The following is a 14,892-nucleotide window of genomic DNA, read 5'->3' as shown; positions in this document are numbered from 1 at the left end:
AAGGGAATGGACAGGTGACAGTCAGGATAGATCTGATGCAGTTCATTTGGATCTGAAAGGTATTTGTGCTATAAGCTGATAATAAAAACCTGCCAGTGGCTCGTGTTGTGTAATTACTTGTTTTTTTCCAGCAATTGCATATAGCTGTGTAAGCATTCACATTCTGGAACATTAAATTTATTGCAACACATGGTGTGACAGTGTAGTTCAGCACCAATTCCATTTATGATGAAAACTGTAAAAAAGAAACTATGGATTGCTGCGGAAGATAATAGCAAAGTATGTTCTACAGTCAGTTGCAACATACATGTTCTGACCATTATGCTGTCATGTGCAGGACAAAGGTTTTTTGACATACAGTATTTTGAGTGTGTAGTCTGTTTTAAAAAATTTCCAGTTTGATTGAAAATGGGTAAGGAAGCAATATTTTTTAAGTTAAAAAATCTTTAATTTGAAGTTCAGTAAGGTGCCAACATGACTTTACGCAGCTAAAAAAATACATAATTATTAAATAAAAATTATTACCAATAAAAATGACCCTATCAGGGAAATATACACATATTATGAACACAAACACTACATATAATATACTGTACACTATAGCATAGTTCAACACTTTCAATTTCTGAGATATATATTTGCAAGAATAAAAAAGTGGAAAACTGATTTTTAAAAGTCCCTATACATCCACTAATACTCCATTAATAAAATTATAAGTAAATAAGTAAATATTGAACATTTTTAAAAAGTCTGTATGATCACAATGACTCCTTATCAAATAACTATATTTGATACACCTCTGAAGTTAAAGCAGTCCAGTAATCGCTGTAGTTGAAAAGTAGAATGGCAGTGAGATACTTTCAACTGAGCTAACCCGCCCCCCCCCCCCCCAGTTTCACTCATGACTTAACTTTACTGGTAGCTTCCAGAAGTGAAGCAAACAGAGAGTCTGGTCTTCTCAGCAAAATCTCTGGTTTGTCAAACTCTGAGACCTAGAAGATAAAATGGTAAATGGATAAGCATCCTTACAAGCAAGCCACAACTCAGCTCAGTTTTTTTTTTTTTTTTGCATAATCATAATATGATTCCCAACACAGAAAACATCAATGGAAAAAACTAAACAAAAAATTTGTTCCTGACAGACACATTGCTCAACTCCTCAGAACAATGCATTTGTTCCCAACAAACAATGTTTACTGCTCAACTTTCTTGAGATACAGAATCTCAACTAAATATTGAGTGAGCAAAGAACATAATAGCCTTCCATCGACACATGGCCAGAATCAGTGGGAAACACTAGTACTGTGGCAACAGACACTCCCTACAGCCCCTGTCCATCCTTCCATTACATCTTCAACTATCTTAAATCATCAGATGTAATGTTATAAACTGTTGATTTCATAAATGACAAATATGTGTCATATATGTGACAAATATGTGACCATCAAAATGGAATTGGAATCTACAATCGTAAAATGTAGATTCCGAAATCCACACTACTGTGGCACAAATTATGACTTTAGCAGCTTACATTCAACAGTTAGCTATAGCAAAATATCACAGAAACTTCACAGCAACTGTTTACTGCTGGGAGTATAGTTAGAAAATCAAGACTGAGGAAATGCAGAAACCAAAAACATGGAAAAAAGTCTGCTTCAGTAAGCTAGCCCTATTTTCATGGTTCTGGAGCACAGTGGTGTAATAATTTGGCTACCTTTCCATTGTCCATGACAAGGATCTTGTCACACTCCAGCACGGTGTTGATGCGGTGAGCGATGGTCAGCATGGTGCAGTCTTGGAAAGCCTCTCGGATTGTGTGCTGGATCAGGGAGTCTGTCTCCGAGTCTATGGAGGCAGTGGCTTCATCCAATAATATTATCTGAAGAGGAAAAAGCTCAATTTAGACCAGGATGCATCTAAACCGATACAAATTTCCATACTTTTCAAGCCCTCATCTACTACAGAGTCCTGCAAATTATTCCTCCGAATTTTACCACATGCAATTGCACCACGTGCACAGTGAAAACATTTAGAAACAACCTATATTTTCTAATTAAATATCAAAACTATCAATTAACTAAAATTTTCCAGTAGTTCAATGAGTTTTTCGCATTCTTTCTCAGTTTCGTAAGTGAGATATACCATTAGGAAATCTGATAGCAAGAACATCTGGCATATGTGCTATATTTACTTTCAGATAAGACCATTCTGAAAAAATGAGACATAGAAAGATAGGCAAGGTGATAAATCCACAATTGATCAATGAGATTGATTAAAATGAGAAGCGAAACATTCAACCATTTCACCTTTGAGTTTCTCAGGAGTGCTCTGGCCATGCAGAGAAGTTGCCGTTCTCCCACAGAGAAGTTCTCTCCATTCTCGACTACCTTGGAGTCCAACTTTTCAGTCAGGTTGGATATCTACAAATAAAAAAAACCATCCCATCAGCATATTTGGAATATTGGTCAAGGTGATTTGAAAGGCCTGTGTCAGATGATTTGAGGAATGACTTTGCTGAAATGATGCAATCAGATCTTTAAACAGTAAACATCTGAAGCAATAGAGCATGACTCTAGTGGATAAGTTTCCTCTGCAATCAGGGCAGCATGTGAAGAGATATATCCAGCAGTATTACTCTAAGCTCACTACAACCTGTGACTAAGGACGTTGTGGAGGAGAAACTACTCAGGCCTACTGTTTACTCATTTTAACAGCAATATTACTGTATTCTGAACAGTACTTTATTGTTGGTGCTGTAAACAGCATGTTGCTGAAGATTTACAATGGGTTTTCTGTGAATTCTTTATGACTGAAAAATTATTACAGCAATAACCTTCAACTGCAATCCAAAACTGAACAAAAATGTTCCTTGAGCGTTAAAATGGACCAATCAGCTTGCACTAACGTTAACTGATTTTTTTATTGTTTACATTTTTTGCAGACCACAGCCAGTTGAAAGTGAAATTAATCATCAAAGGAGTTTTAGTTTTTGAACAGAATATTGTAGCACTGCAGTCTACCCGAGGGGCGGCCTAACTGCATTATAAAGGACATTAGGTATAGGGTAATGACAGCAATGAGGAAAAACTACTGTATTCTATCTACTGAGACTATTTAATATGGCAGTTTTTAATGGCTGCTGCTGTTTGCCATACCCGACTCGGTCTGCTGAATTACTGCCCCTCTTCCTCCTTCCCTCTCCTCTCTACCCTGCTTTCTCTCCCTGTGGGACCATGATGGAAATAAGCTTTAAAGCTTTATTGTGTTATCCTGACTGAGCTTTTGAAACGGAGGGGCAGCACTCTGTACTTTGTACTTTTTTTGATGACTTTGTTAAATAAAATAAAATCACACCAAACAGATAAGGCAAATACTATGACGCCATTATTTTTATGCATAAACCATATATATATATATATATATACATATAAATTGCTTTAAAGGTGAAAGAAACACATAAAAGTAATGCACAGCAATAAAGCTTGGGTGTAGAAATAGGAAGGCCAAGCTGAAAGACAACTTCTCCATATAAGAGTATTGGTACTGAGCTTACTGCTTCTTTCATGTACGTCTTCTCCAGCGCTTGCCAGATCTCTTCCTCACTGTAGTTGTTGAAAGGATCCAGATTGTATCTGCAAGGAAAGACCATTTGCAGTATATTCTCTGTGTCTGAAGTACAAAAGCAGACTGAATTCACTGCTATTTATTACTGCTGTATTTGTTAAAGGGGGTTAAATGGGGATGACCACTGAAAAACACACAGGGACCATAACTAAACAAGGACGCTGATAAGACTATTTTGACATTACCTTACTGAACCAATAAACAGTACTGGATCTTGAGGTATAACTGACAGTTTACTCCGTAAGTCTTCCAAACCAATTGAGCTGGTGTCTATGTCATCAATTAAGATCTTTCCTCCAGTTGGCTCCACAAGTCGAAATAGAGCTGTTATAAGTGATGACTTGCCTGGGAATAAAAAATGTTTTTTGTCATATTAAAACGCACACACATAGAATTGGAAAGATTTTAATAATATTAATGTTATGATTTATTTATAATCATAAATAATAACTGTCCGATTCTTTATGTAAAAGCTCCTGGTTGTGCTACACTGACAGTTGTAAAAGTCTCTTAAATCAGAAAGGCACAAAGAGAGTTAAAGTGCAGCACTATGTTATGATTATCTTAAGAAGACTGCAAGATAACAGCAGAAAAAGTGAACACATTAATTGTTCAAATTAAACTATGTATTAAATGGATCCATGCAACAGTGTGGTGTGTTAACCCATCCACCGACTTATAAGATCCCCACATCACAATGGCTGACAGCTAAGATTAAAATATAATTGGCTCCTTAGCTATGAATCCAGCAGAGACAGTATCCATTTTAAATGAGTTTTTCTTTAATTGATGTTATTATTGGAATTTATAGCACAATTTTGTTTTTACATTTATTAAGCTGTGATTTTCTGTACTCATCACACTTCTATTAAAATAACTGAAGACTTACCAGATCCGGTTCTTCCCACAATGCCAATCTTTTCTCTAGCAGCAATGCTCAGATTCAGTTCATTCAGCACAATGGGAGTGTGCTCTCTGTACCTCATCTTAAAGCTCTGGAAGGTGATGGCTCCATTTCTGGGCCACCCGTCTGGGATAGCAACATCTTTGAGCTTCCTTGGAGCTTCCGAGACACAGTCCTGGAACAGAGAACACTTGTGTTATCAAGCAGAAGGAAAAGTCCCTCAATATGTGTTACAATAAAGTTGATAAAATTACAAAAATGTCCGGCATCTAGCTGTCAGATCAGATGGCTGTGACCAGGGAAGGAAAAGTTTTTCAGAGGTAATCAACAAGCTGAAAATACAAAAGGTTTAATTTAACCTCTGACAACCATCCTACCGCAATATATTCAAGGATCCTTTCTACAGAGGTGAACCTTGCTTCCAGTTCTGTTGACAATCTCACTACATACTGCAACATTCCTGTTAACTGCAAAAAGAAAATGGAAATGTATTAGTGTGTCATTTTAAAACGGCAATCTTTCATGCATGAACATGATGACCATGATAAACATTCATGTGATTAAGCATTTATTTATATAAGCTTTAAATCTGTGTTAATGTTTGCATAGTAATAATGATAGGATTCCTCTGTGTCCTACCTGGATTGTGTATGACAGGGCCAGCCCTTTCATTGCTGGACTGATGGAGTCTGGGCTCAGCACAACAAATAAGCCCACAAACAGAGTGACTATAGCGGAGAGGAAGTCCAGCCTGAAGGACAGCCATCTGTTTCCGCAGTTAAACAGCAGTAAGTGGTTTGAATTTTTATCATTCAGTCCCTTGAACCTGAAATCATAATGACAATTCAATAAGTAACAAAGCACACACTATCCTTTTTTGAACACTCCAAGGTGTTCAAAACATATTTATGCACAAGTAGTTTATTTAAAATACCTCATTTATTACAAGGATACAAAAAAAGTCTTACAGCTCAATGTACTGTTCCCTCTTGTCATAGGCATGGATGGTTGGAAGTCCTTGAATAGTTGATGTTGTGAGAGAGATCCATGGAGACCTACTAATATTCTCCATTCTCTTCATCTCTCTTATACTTCTCTGGAAAACACTACATAAAACATGTAATTAACATGTAAGTTTCTGAAGATAATTCAAATCTGATGACACATAAATGTTATGACACACACCCACACACACACACACACACACATAAATGCCCGGTGTGATGACTCACTATAGGATGGCAGCAAAGATGGCCCCCAGTATGAAAACGGCGATGAGAAGCTGAGGGAACACCGCTGAGATAGTTACAAGGGTGTATGTCACCAATAGGCAGAACTGCAGGAAGTTTTCAGCATTGAAAGGCAGGCCTGTATCAATTTCATCTTGGTCTTTGGAAAACCGATTCACGATCCTGCCAATGGGTGTGGTGTCAAAGAAGCTCATTGGGCTCCGAAGGACCTGAGAACAGGGTCACATGACTTTAGCTCCAGTTAGGCCATGGTTAGGTGCAATTAAAAGGTACCTTGTCGACCTACAGAAGACATTCTTGTTCAGAATTTGTGTTCCACAAATCTTAATTTGCCACAACAAAGTCCAACTTTTCACACTCCGCAGTTTTATGCATACTCCCCCCGATATCAAACAGAAGATCCCTGGTTGGTTAGCCTCGTCATTAAACTGAATAACCGAATTTCACTTGCTGTATTTAAACCTCCTGCAACAGTGTGAGAGGACGGTCATCCGGAGGGTGGTGCAGGCTCAATAAAAGAAGAGAAGTTTTGAAGTGGCAAAAAAAAAATATATATATATATATATATATATATATATATAATTTGTTTGAATTTTGTTGCATTATTGTGCATTTTTTCTAGATCCTGCATTAATATACCCCGTTTACTATCAGAATTCAACAATATGTGCAGTATCGCAGCATTCTCCCAAACAGAATTACTTACACCTACCAATACCAAATTGCAATAAAAATGTATTACCGGATCAGCCAGGGAAAGTCAGCGAAAATATATTGTGCAGGAAATATATTGTATTTATAGATATAAAAATAGCTGTTCTACTGTACCTGGTTCATGGAAAGTATAAGGGTATGACACACTATTCGATACCACGATACCATGAGTACTCACCCTGTGAAACATTTTGTCATGGAGTTTGGAGGAGCCTCCCAAAGTGACTTTGGTGAAGGAATATGCTTTGATAGCACTGAGCAGTACCATCGCCACAATGGTCATACTGTAGATAAGCTGGTAGAATTCAAGGTTCGGATGCTGTGAAATGTTGCCGCTGTCTTCTGACTTGTTTGAGAAATTCTGTAGTTGTATAAATGACAGATTTTAAACATTAGGGATTTACCATTTTAAGAGATGAAGAATTGTTAATTCTATTTATATACAGGATTTTCCACACAGGCTCTATTTATACTAATAGTGAAACAAGAGCAGCTAACCAAGCATCAACTACGCATACTTTTACCTCGCTGTACTTACAACTGTGAAATTGTACATGCATAGATTTTAAAAAAAATATTAAAATCACATTACCCCTGATCCTTGTTCAAACCAGTAACTAAGCCACCAGCTACTGAAGGCTGTTGTCCCAACATGCAGGATGAAAATTAATAACATCAGCAGCACCAATACATACCCTGAAAAAAAGAGGACACGATTGAGTGAGTTTATAACAATTCATGTCACTTACACTTCATTAAAGTTGTTGCACATTACCCACCTCCAACAGCTTTGCAGTACTGATGGTATGTCCTCCACGTTACTGAACCTTCTTGGGAAGACTCTTGCGCAACAAGCTGATTTTTTGACTCTGTATATAACATAATGTTAAATACAAACATTGAAAACAATAATTTATATGATATATGCTGTAGTACTTTGTGGAATAAATTGATGAATGAGATTTACCTATAATGCCGTTTACACTTAATTCCTTTTTTGGTTCATCCACCTCATCTGACAAATCGAATGCTACAGAAAGTGTGTCAACATATTATTATTATTATTATTTTAAAACATAGACTTTATATACAATATCATCATATAAATATGTGAATGTAATATTCCTGACCTGGATTTTGTATTCCTCCAATGCTATTTCCATTTCCCGTTTGTTCTTTAGACTCTATTGTTTCTATTGGGGAATCTTCCTCATCAGATTCCTTCAAAAGCAAGAAACACACGTGAATAGGTATACAGCACTATCACGCATACCATTCACAGGATATATCATAATTATCCAAATAATGCTTTAATGATCCCAAAACATCCTCTTTGTGTATTGGGATTGTGAAAATGGATTAAATTAGGAACAGTTAAAACAGGAAATAGGAAAAACTACTTACTTTTGAATGTTCCAAATGGAAATTATTTATAAGCTGTGCATATCGACCTTTGGATTCCATTAAAGCACAATGTGTTCCCATCTCTTTGATTTCACCACTTTCAAGTAGCATAACATCATCACAGAACTCTAGATACTGGGAAAATTGTGAAATGATTAGACTTAAGATTACAGCATAAATGTCTGTGGGATAATATACTGTAATATACAGTGCTATTGACGAAAACATACTGAAATAAACGAGCTAATTAGTATGAAAAACATTCATTCCTGCCATGTGCTCATAGCCAAGTATACTAGACTTGCACTTTATTTGGAATTCCTTGATTAGTTAGAATATTTCTCTGGAATAAGGGCTCTGACTGACAGTCACTGATTCTGAAGCGAACATTTAGCAGCTACAGTAACCAAGAACGCAAGTTTTATATACTTCCAATAGCTGAAAGCTAGCAAACATGTAATAGTAAGAAGCAGACAATGCAGCCTTTAAAGTCTATGCGGCTACGTGCGCTGAACTAGGATGTGCGGTAATGTGTCTTGTACCTGCAGTTGATGGGTCACCAGAATCACAGACTTTCCTGTGAGCTCTTTCTTGATGCACTCCTCAAAGATGTGTTTCCCCACATGGGCATCAACGGCAGAGAGAGGGTCATCCAGGAGAAGGATATCTTTGTTGGAGTACACAGCTCTGGCTAGGCTAATTCTCTGCTTTTGTCCACCAGACAGGTTCAAGCCTCTTTCACCAATCTTCAGATCAAAACAATAAATAAATACAATTACAGAATGTTCTAATTTAGTGTCATTTAAACTGACATTTCGCTACTGTGCATATCTTTTTGGGTATCTATGCCGTTTTACTCCTGTATACAATGCAATACACAAATAAATGGTTCCGCAAAGCAAGAAAATGGAAATAATGAACATTCTTCGTTCTTTGGAAATAAGCTCTTAATGTATCTTCACAAAAGAAAATGCAAACCTCAGTCATGTCGCCGTAGGGAAAAATTGCCAAGTCGGGCTTAAGACAGCAAGCTTGAAGAACTCTGTTATACCTGTGAAATTGCAAACATGTTCAAATGAATCACAACATACTAAATTAGGATAAGTGATATGTTGCCAAAATGGAAATGGTAAACATTCTGCAGTTGTGTTTCAGCACTTCTAGCAAATTTTAAGGACCTCGTTTTATGCCTTTTCCCATTTTTCTCCCCAATACGAAATGGTCGATCAAGCTTGTGCTGCAACGCTCATTGCTAGCTTCATTGTTCATTAGAGCCACTTCTTATCACACCACAGCAAGTCAATTTTGACCAGACTTGAGTTGGAGGAAGATATTTCATGTACAGCACTAAAGATAAACTTCTCAGAGCCCAATCAACCAGCGAGGGTCGCTGGTGCGCAATGAACCATTGTCATACCCAGCTGACAGAAAGCCTACCCTCCCTGGGTGAAGCTTGAGAAAATTACGCTCTGCGGGACTGCCAGCCACAGTCGCCACGGAAACAGTCTGCACTTAAAGTGACTCCACAGCAGCTTGTACAGTGATGTTACGCCTTCAGAGATTGTACATTGTCATTCACGAAACTATCCTAAATCATAGTTTATGCCACAATATGAAAACTGATGTTTTTGCCTATAATTGTGAATAAACACTATAAAATGTATCTGTTCATATGTACAGCCTCTAGAAACAACATATTTGAACTGGCAGCTGTGGAGTTAATTGTAGTGTTTTTTTCTTGCAAGTGATCAGAATCTTCTGCATGTATCCAAAATATCCTTCATTGTACATAAACTGTCTGGGTCACTTAAGATCATGCACTAATACGGCAATAATATTAAAGCCATTTAACAGCCACCCAGTAACCCAGCGTCTTCTTTTAAGGATGTACACGTTCAGAAGAGCCCAGGTCAGTTTTGCATTTTAATATTACAAATATAACAGCAAACGTATGCTGAAAAGCACAGTGGGGAGTACTATTGTGATGAGGCCACCCAAATTCTAACATCATGTTAAGAATTAATCAAAGCAGTAATGCAACAGTTAACATTGATGTTAACATCAATGGCTTTATTGAAATGTTATAGTTCTAATTATTAAATAAAAACTAGCCAGATTTGTTTAAGATATAGATAAAATGTAACTGTTATTCAGCCACTTTCTAGCTAATGTGGTTCAAACCTCCTCTTCTCAATTTAGCATTACCTGGATTCATCAAACATCTCTCCCATGAGAATGTTATCGCGCACAGATCCATGAAATATCCAAGCTTGCTGGGACACATAGGCAAATGATCCATCAGCTATCACACGTCCATGCTGCAGGTACATCTAGTGAGAGTGTTAAATTCACAGAGAGAATAGCATCTTAGATCTTAACTGATCGCTAATCAGAGCAATTCATTTTCTCTGCCTTGTTTCTTGACACACACTCTTAATTTTGAACTTAATTTTTGAAATGTATTTCATTCTCACAAAATCAAGAGAAAGATTATGGAGGGGTTTAAAATGCAACCTGTAAATAAGAGAATTAGATGGATCAAGTAAAAACTATTTATTATGCACTTATTTTAGTTCTTAAGTTTTGTATAGATCACTTCATCAATGGAGAGCTCAAATCATCAAATAAGTACTTTCAGAAAAATTAATGGTTGTTTCTGTACTATCTGAAATTATTAGTTAAATATGTAATAGCTAGCATTTTTAGACAGGCTGAGTGACCACAATACAGCCTGACAGAGCTGAGCACATTTAAATGACACATTGACAATGGCACTGCATGCTTTGATCTGAATGTTATTTGAAATGTCTGTAAACCAATGTAAAACACCATTATTCTGAACTTACTTGCTCTAGAATACTAGATATTAACGATGTTTTTCCACTCCCCACATTCCCACAAATTCCAAGTAGACTTCCCTAAAATACGAAAGAGGACATTTTAGTTTTTTAACATGATTGAATGCAAAACATAAGAAATTAACTCTTCACATCGATCAGCTTTTGCACATGCTGATCTCGTAGGTGAGAACACCATGGTTCATTATGACAGGCCTGCATACTGATCCATTGGCATTTTCCTAGAAAATTAAATGTACGTAAGGGCATTTCCATGCCAAAAGCATTAAAACATGTACCTTCTTCAGATTAAAAGAGATGTTTTTAAGTGCTAAACTGCCGTCTGGCTTGTCTGAACTGCTTTCAGGCTTGTCCCAGGAGAAAGAGGCTTCTTCCATAGCGAGAGCATTGGCTGATCCTGGCTGCAGAGTCAAGTATTTCTCTGGATTCTCAATGAGGAGGATTTTCTTTAAAATAAAAAAATAAATACAGTTAATTTTAGTACACATGTGCATGTAAACATACATAATGATAAGATATTGTCTTGTTTGCACTCAAACATGGTTACATTTGCTTCTCATACCTTATCTAAAATTTCATTAAAAAATTGTCATTTAATATCTCAAAATCCAAATGAGATATTTTCTGAACAAATAATTGTAAGCTTAATGAAAATATTCCACATACTGTAAGTGTAAGAACATTATTCCCACCTTCAACCGAGCTAAAGCCACTCTTGCTTCAGCTATGCCTTTGACAGAAAATGGAAGGAGGCCCAAAGAGAATCTCATGGAATTGAAAATAGCAATGGTGGTGAAGGCCTGAAAAAGACAAGAGACGTCATGAATTGTACTCTGCTGAAGTGATGGCATCTTTCCAATGAGTAAAGACACATTCACAAAAGATAGGCAATTCACTCACAAGTGAAGAACTCAGGGGAAGCTTCAGTGATGTGTGGGCGACAAATGTGAGTATTGTAGCAACAGTAGGGATGACGGTTGTTATAGAAGAGTTCACACTCTGAACGTAGCCAGCGAATTCCAAAAGTCGTTTCTCGTGTTTCCTTACATCTGGGAAAAACAGGAACAAGCCAATGATACTATACATATCAATAAAGTTTTTAAATCAAAAACACAAACGAGTACATAAGAATGGTAGGTGGTAATATAAATATATATATTACACTCACCGGCCACTTTATTAGGTACACCTGTTCAACTGCTCATTAACGCAAATATCTAATCAGCTAATCACATGGCAGCAACTCAATGCATTTAGGCATGTAGACATGGTCAAGACAATCTGCTGAAGTTCAAACCAAGCATCAGAATGGGGAAGAAAGGTGATTTAAGTGACTTTGAACGTGGCATGGTTGTTGGTGCCAGACGGGCTGGTTTGAGTATTTCAGAAACTGCTGATCTACTGGGATTTTCACGCACAACCATCTCTAGGGTTTACAGAGAATGGTCCGAAAAAGAGAAAATATCCAGTGAGCGGCAGTTCTTTGGGCGAAAATGCCTTGATGATGGCAGAGGTCAGAGCAGAAAGGCCAGACTGGTTCAAGCTGATAGAAAGGCAACAGTAACTCAAATAACCACTCGTGTAACAACTGAGGTAAGCAGAAGAGCATCTCTGAATGCACAACACGTCGAACCTTGAAGCAGATGGGCTACAGCAACAGAAGACAACCCGGTACTAGCAAGGTGTACCTAATAAAGTGGCCGGTGAGTATGTGTGTGTGTGTCTGTGTATATATATATATATATATATATATATATTTGGGGCCTGGCCTCATGGGGTAAATTGCCAAAAATGACCATTTTGCTGTGGTGGATTAGTACATGGTCAACTGCCACTTGGTCTCAATAATAATATTATAATAATATTATCTGGCTACGTAATTTGCCACCAGTATTCTGCCGCGGTAAAATTCGAGTTTCTTTGAAAATCAAGATTAATGAAGGTGAGGTGCTCCTTTAAGTAATGACAAATTACACGTGCTGTGGATCCAAGAACAAGATGTTAGGAGGGGTTTAACTCATAACCAACAAATAACCATACTACTGCAAATACTGTACATATTTTAAGAGACCGCTCAATTATCTTGTTGTTTTTGTAGTTTTAAGTAGACTTGACTGGAAGCTCTGAAGTCCTGTTTGTAAATTTGCTACTTAATTTCAGCCAGTTGCTTTATGGCTGTGATTTTGTTCAAAATAGAAGGAAAGGTAAAAGACCCACACCACATACCAGTGATTTTCTTCTCAAATGAAGTTTCCCAAGCATACATTTTGATAAGCTTGATGCAGGAAAGAACCTCATTCATGGTACGAACACGAATGTCTGTTACAGATATAGCTTTCTTCCTGAACACACCAATCAATCGAGCCATTGCAAACTTGAAGAGAAAAGAAAGGATCATTAGACTGACAAGAGAAATCCAGAACTATTACAAAAGTTGCTTAATTTTGTAGATGCATAGAAAAACTAAGTAATATTAAAAAAACTAATATAATGCAAATGAATGAAAATGCACTTTCAGCATAATTGCAGCACAAAGTATGCACTTTATTTTGTGGAGGAAATGATCAAGATCATGATATTATACACAACCGTGAGATTAAATAGTTCTGAAAATTAAATACATTTTTTTGTGTTATTCTTTAGAAAGGGGTATATTAAAAAGAGTATCAAAGAGTCACACCTGTATAGGAATGAAAACGAGATAGACGAAGACACCAATGAGCGCCGTGTATCCCAGAATGTAGCAGGAATATGCAATGCACATGATCAACAGGGCAGGCATACAGACGAGGAAGGTTCCAAATACAACGGCCTCAAACATCCGATACCCATCACTGGTCAGCACATTTATTACCTGCAGAACAAGACAGACCCTTATTTTTTATTTTATTATCTCAGTCAAAACAGTCTGATTGTTGTATGGTTGTTAGTGCTTCCAAGTTATGAAATAACTAAACTGCCTTAGAAAAGATTGAATTTCTTGCATCGGTTGCAGTAATATTAAGTGCACATAAGAATAATTCAGCTAAAATAACCTGATTATTAACATCTCATACTTACTTTCTGTTATTCAGTTTAAGGTAAACTAGGTATGGAACAATGCCACTATTCTCACATTTAAAGGGAAACTACAAATGCGCAGTGAATCAGTAAATTACCTACCTCTCCCACAGAGATGCTGTTGAGTGACCTGAGAGAAATGATCTTCTGAAATGCTAGCATTGAAAAAGCATTCTTGACTCTGATGCCTGTTCGTAAATTAACTGCCCATAACAGTGAAATGAAGATGGCTTTGCAGAATTCCGTAATGAAAAGGGCAACAGAAAGGCCAATGCCATACGCGAGGCTAGGCTTCGAAACACTTTCTATGTAGGTAAGAAGTTTGTGAACCAGAATAGCCTGTAAATGAGAGGAGGTAAAATTAGAGTTCCTTCCTACTTCATGAATCAGCACTGTTTTAACTCAAATTTTGCAAAGGTCCTGTGTACATACAGTTATTGCAGATAAAGCATATTTGAGTTCATTGAATGTTAAAATGTTTTAAATGGAAAATGGAGACATACCGGCCCTACAAAAACGGCAATGGCGATCAAGATAGCAGCGATGGATGCCATTATTATCCTTGTTCTTTGAAAGCGCATGACCACTCGTTCCAAAGAGGCTTCTTCCAGGCCCGTTTTGGCTACCTCTTCCCCCCAAAGCCTCTGAAACCTGGGAAGTAACAAAAGAAAAGTACTAAATATTACAGTTCTGTAAATATGCAAATGTTCTCACAATACTGAAAACTTTAAAAAAAAAAAGTGTAACCTTTTCCCATTTGTATCGGCACTGTCATGAGGTGACAAAAACAGGGAATTCATATCAAGCCTTCCTTTGAACAATTTCCACATCATGGGAGTCATCCATGAGAAGGATATGAAGGAAAAGAACCCAGCATCATCCACAGGGTGCGACCTTGAATACAACAAAATCATCTGTGAGGCCACAGTGGAATATTTGAGATGGCAAACACATTTTATAAAGAGTGCCTCATCAGATGTGCAGCACTTTACATCGGTTGCAAGCTTTTTCTCCCTCTACAGTCCATGGTTGCAATACACAAATAACAAATTCTTTATGAATACAGCCACGATTAAGA

General features: G+C 37.1%; 1 protein-coding gene across 4 annotated transcripts in view; it reads right to left on the bottom strand.

Annotated features, from left to right (window-relative positions):
- Positions 1 to 426: 426 nt before the first annotated feature.
- Positions 427 to 14,892, bottom strand: part of abcc12 (ATP-binding cassette, sub-family C (CFTR/MRP), member 12) — a 28,186-nt gene continuing 13,720 nt past the window's right edge. For 3 of the 4 annotated variants that reach the window (XM_064336805.1, XM_064336802.1, XM_064336803.1), the window contains exons 3-30: positions 14,562 to 14,708; positions 14,318 to 14,465; positions 13,917 to 14,153; positions 13,435 to 13,608; positions 12,981 to 13,128; positions 11,655 to 11,803; positions 11,447 to 11,554; positions 11,033 to 11,200; positions 10,743 to 10,814; positions 10,102 to 10,226; positions 8,875 to 8,947; positions 8,439 to 8,642; positions 7,897 to 8,031; positions 7,623 to 7,713; positions 7,460 to 7,522; positions 7,272 to 7,361; positions 7,085 to 7,188; positions 6,671 to 6,853; positions 5,761 to 5,987; positions 5,497 to 5,634; positions 5,168 to 5,354; positions 4,906 to 4,995; positions 4,514 to 4,703; positions 3,810 to 3,969; positions 3,554 to 3,632; positions 2,307 to 2,420; positions 1,715 to 1,879; positions 427 to 992 (exon numbers count right to left, since the gene is read on the bottom strand). In XM_064336805.1, coding sequence (XP_064192875.1) covers positions 900 to 992; positions 1,715 to 1,879; positions 2,307 to 2,420; positions 3,554 to 3,632; positions 3,810 to 3,969; positions 4,514 to 4,703; positions 4,906 to 4,995; positions 5,168 to 5,354; positions 5,497 to 5,634; positions 5,761 to 5,987; positions 6,671 to 6,853; positions 7,085 to 7,188; positions 7,272 to 7,361; positions 7,460 to 7,522; positions 7,623 to 7,713; positions 7,897 to 8,031; positions 8,439 to 8,642; positions 8,875 to 8,947; positions 10,102 to 10,226; positions 10,743 to 10,814; positions 11,033 to 11,200; positions 11,447 to 11,554; positions 11,655 to 11,803; positions 12,981 to 13,128; positions 13,435 to 13,608; positions 13,917 to 14,153; positions 14,318 to 14,465; positions 14,562 to 14,708 — 3,862 coding nt within the window. In that variant the 3' untranslated portion in view covers positions 427 to 899. Of the gene's footprint in view, positions 993 to 1,714; positions 1,880 to 2,306; positions 2,421 to 3,553; positions 3,633 to 3,809; positions 3,970 to 4,513; positions 4,704 to 4,905; positions 4,996 to 5,167; positions 5,355 to 5,496; positions 5,635 to 5,760; positions 5,988 to 6,670; positions 6,855 to 7,084; positions 7,189 to 7,271; positions 7,362 to 7,459; positions 7,523 to 7,622; positions 7,714 to 7,896; positions 8,032 to 8,438; positions 8,643 to 8,874; positions 8,948 to 10,101; positions 10,227 to 10,742; positions 10,815 to 11,032; positions 11,201 to 11,446; positions 11,555 to 11,654; positions 11,804 to 12,980; positions 13,129 to 13,434; positions 13,609 to 13,916; positions 14,154 to 14,317; positions 14,466 to 14,561; positions 14,709 to 14,892 lie in introns of those variants that run through there. The other variant, XM_064336806.1, reaches the window with a different exon arrangement.

Source organism: Anguilla rostrata, chromosome 5, assembly GCF_018555375.3.
Source record: "Anguilla rostrata isolate EN2019 chromosome 5, ASM1855537v3, whole genome shotgun sequence".
Taxonomy (NCBI): domain Eukaryota; kingdom Metazoa; phylum Chordata; class Actinopteri; order Anguilliformes; family Anguillidae; genus Anguilla; species Anguilla rostrata.
Note: the sequence above shows the minus strand (reverse complement) of the source record. Positions and strands in the feature narration are given on the sequence as shown.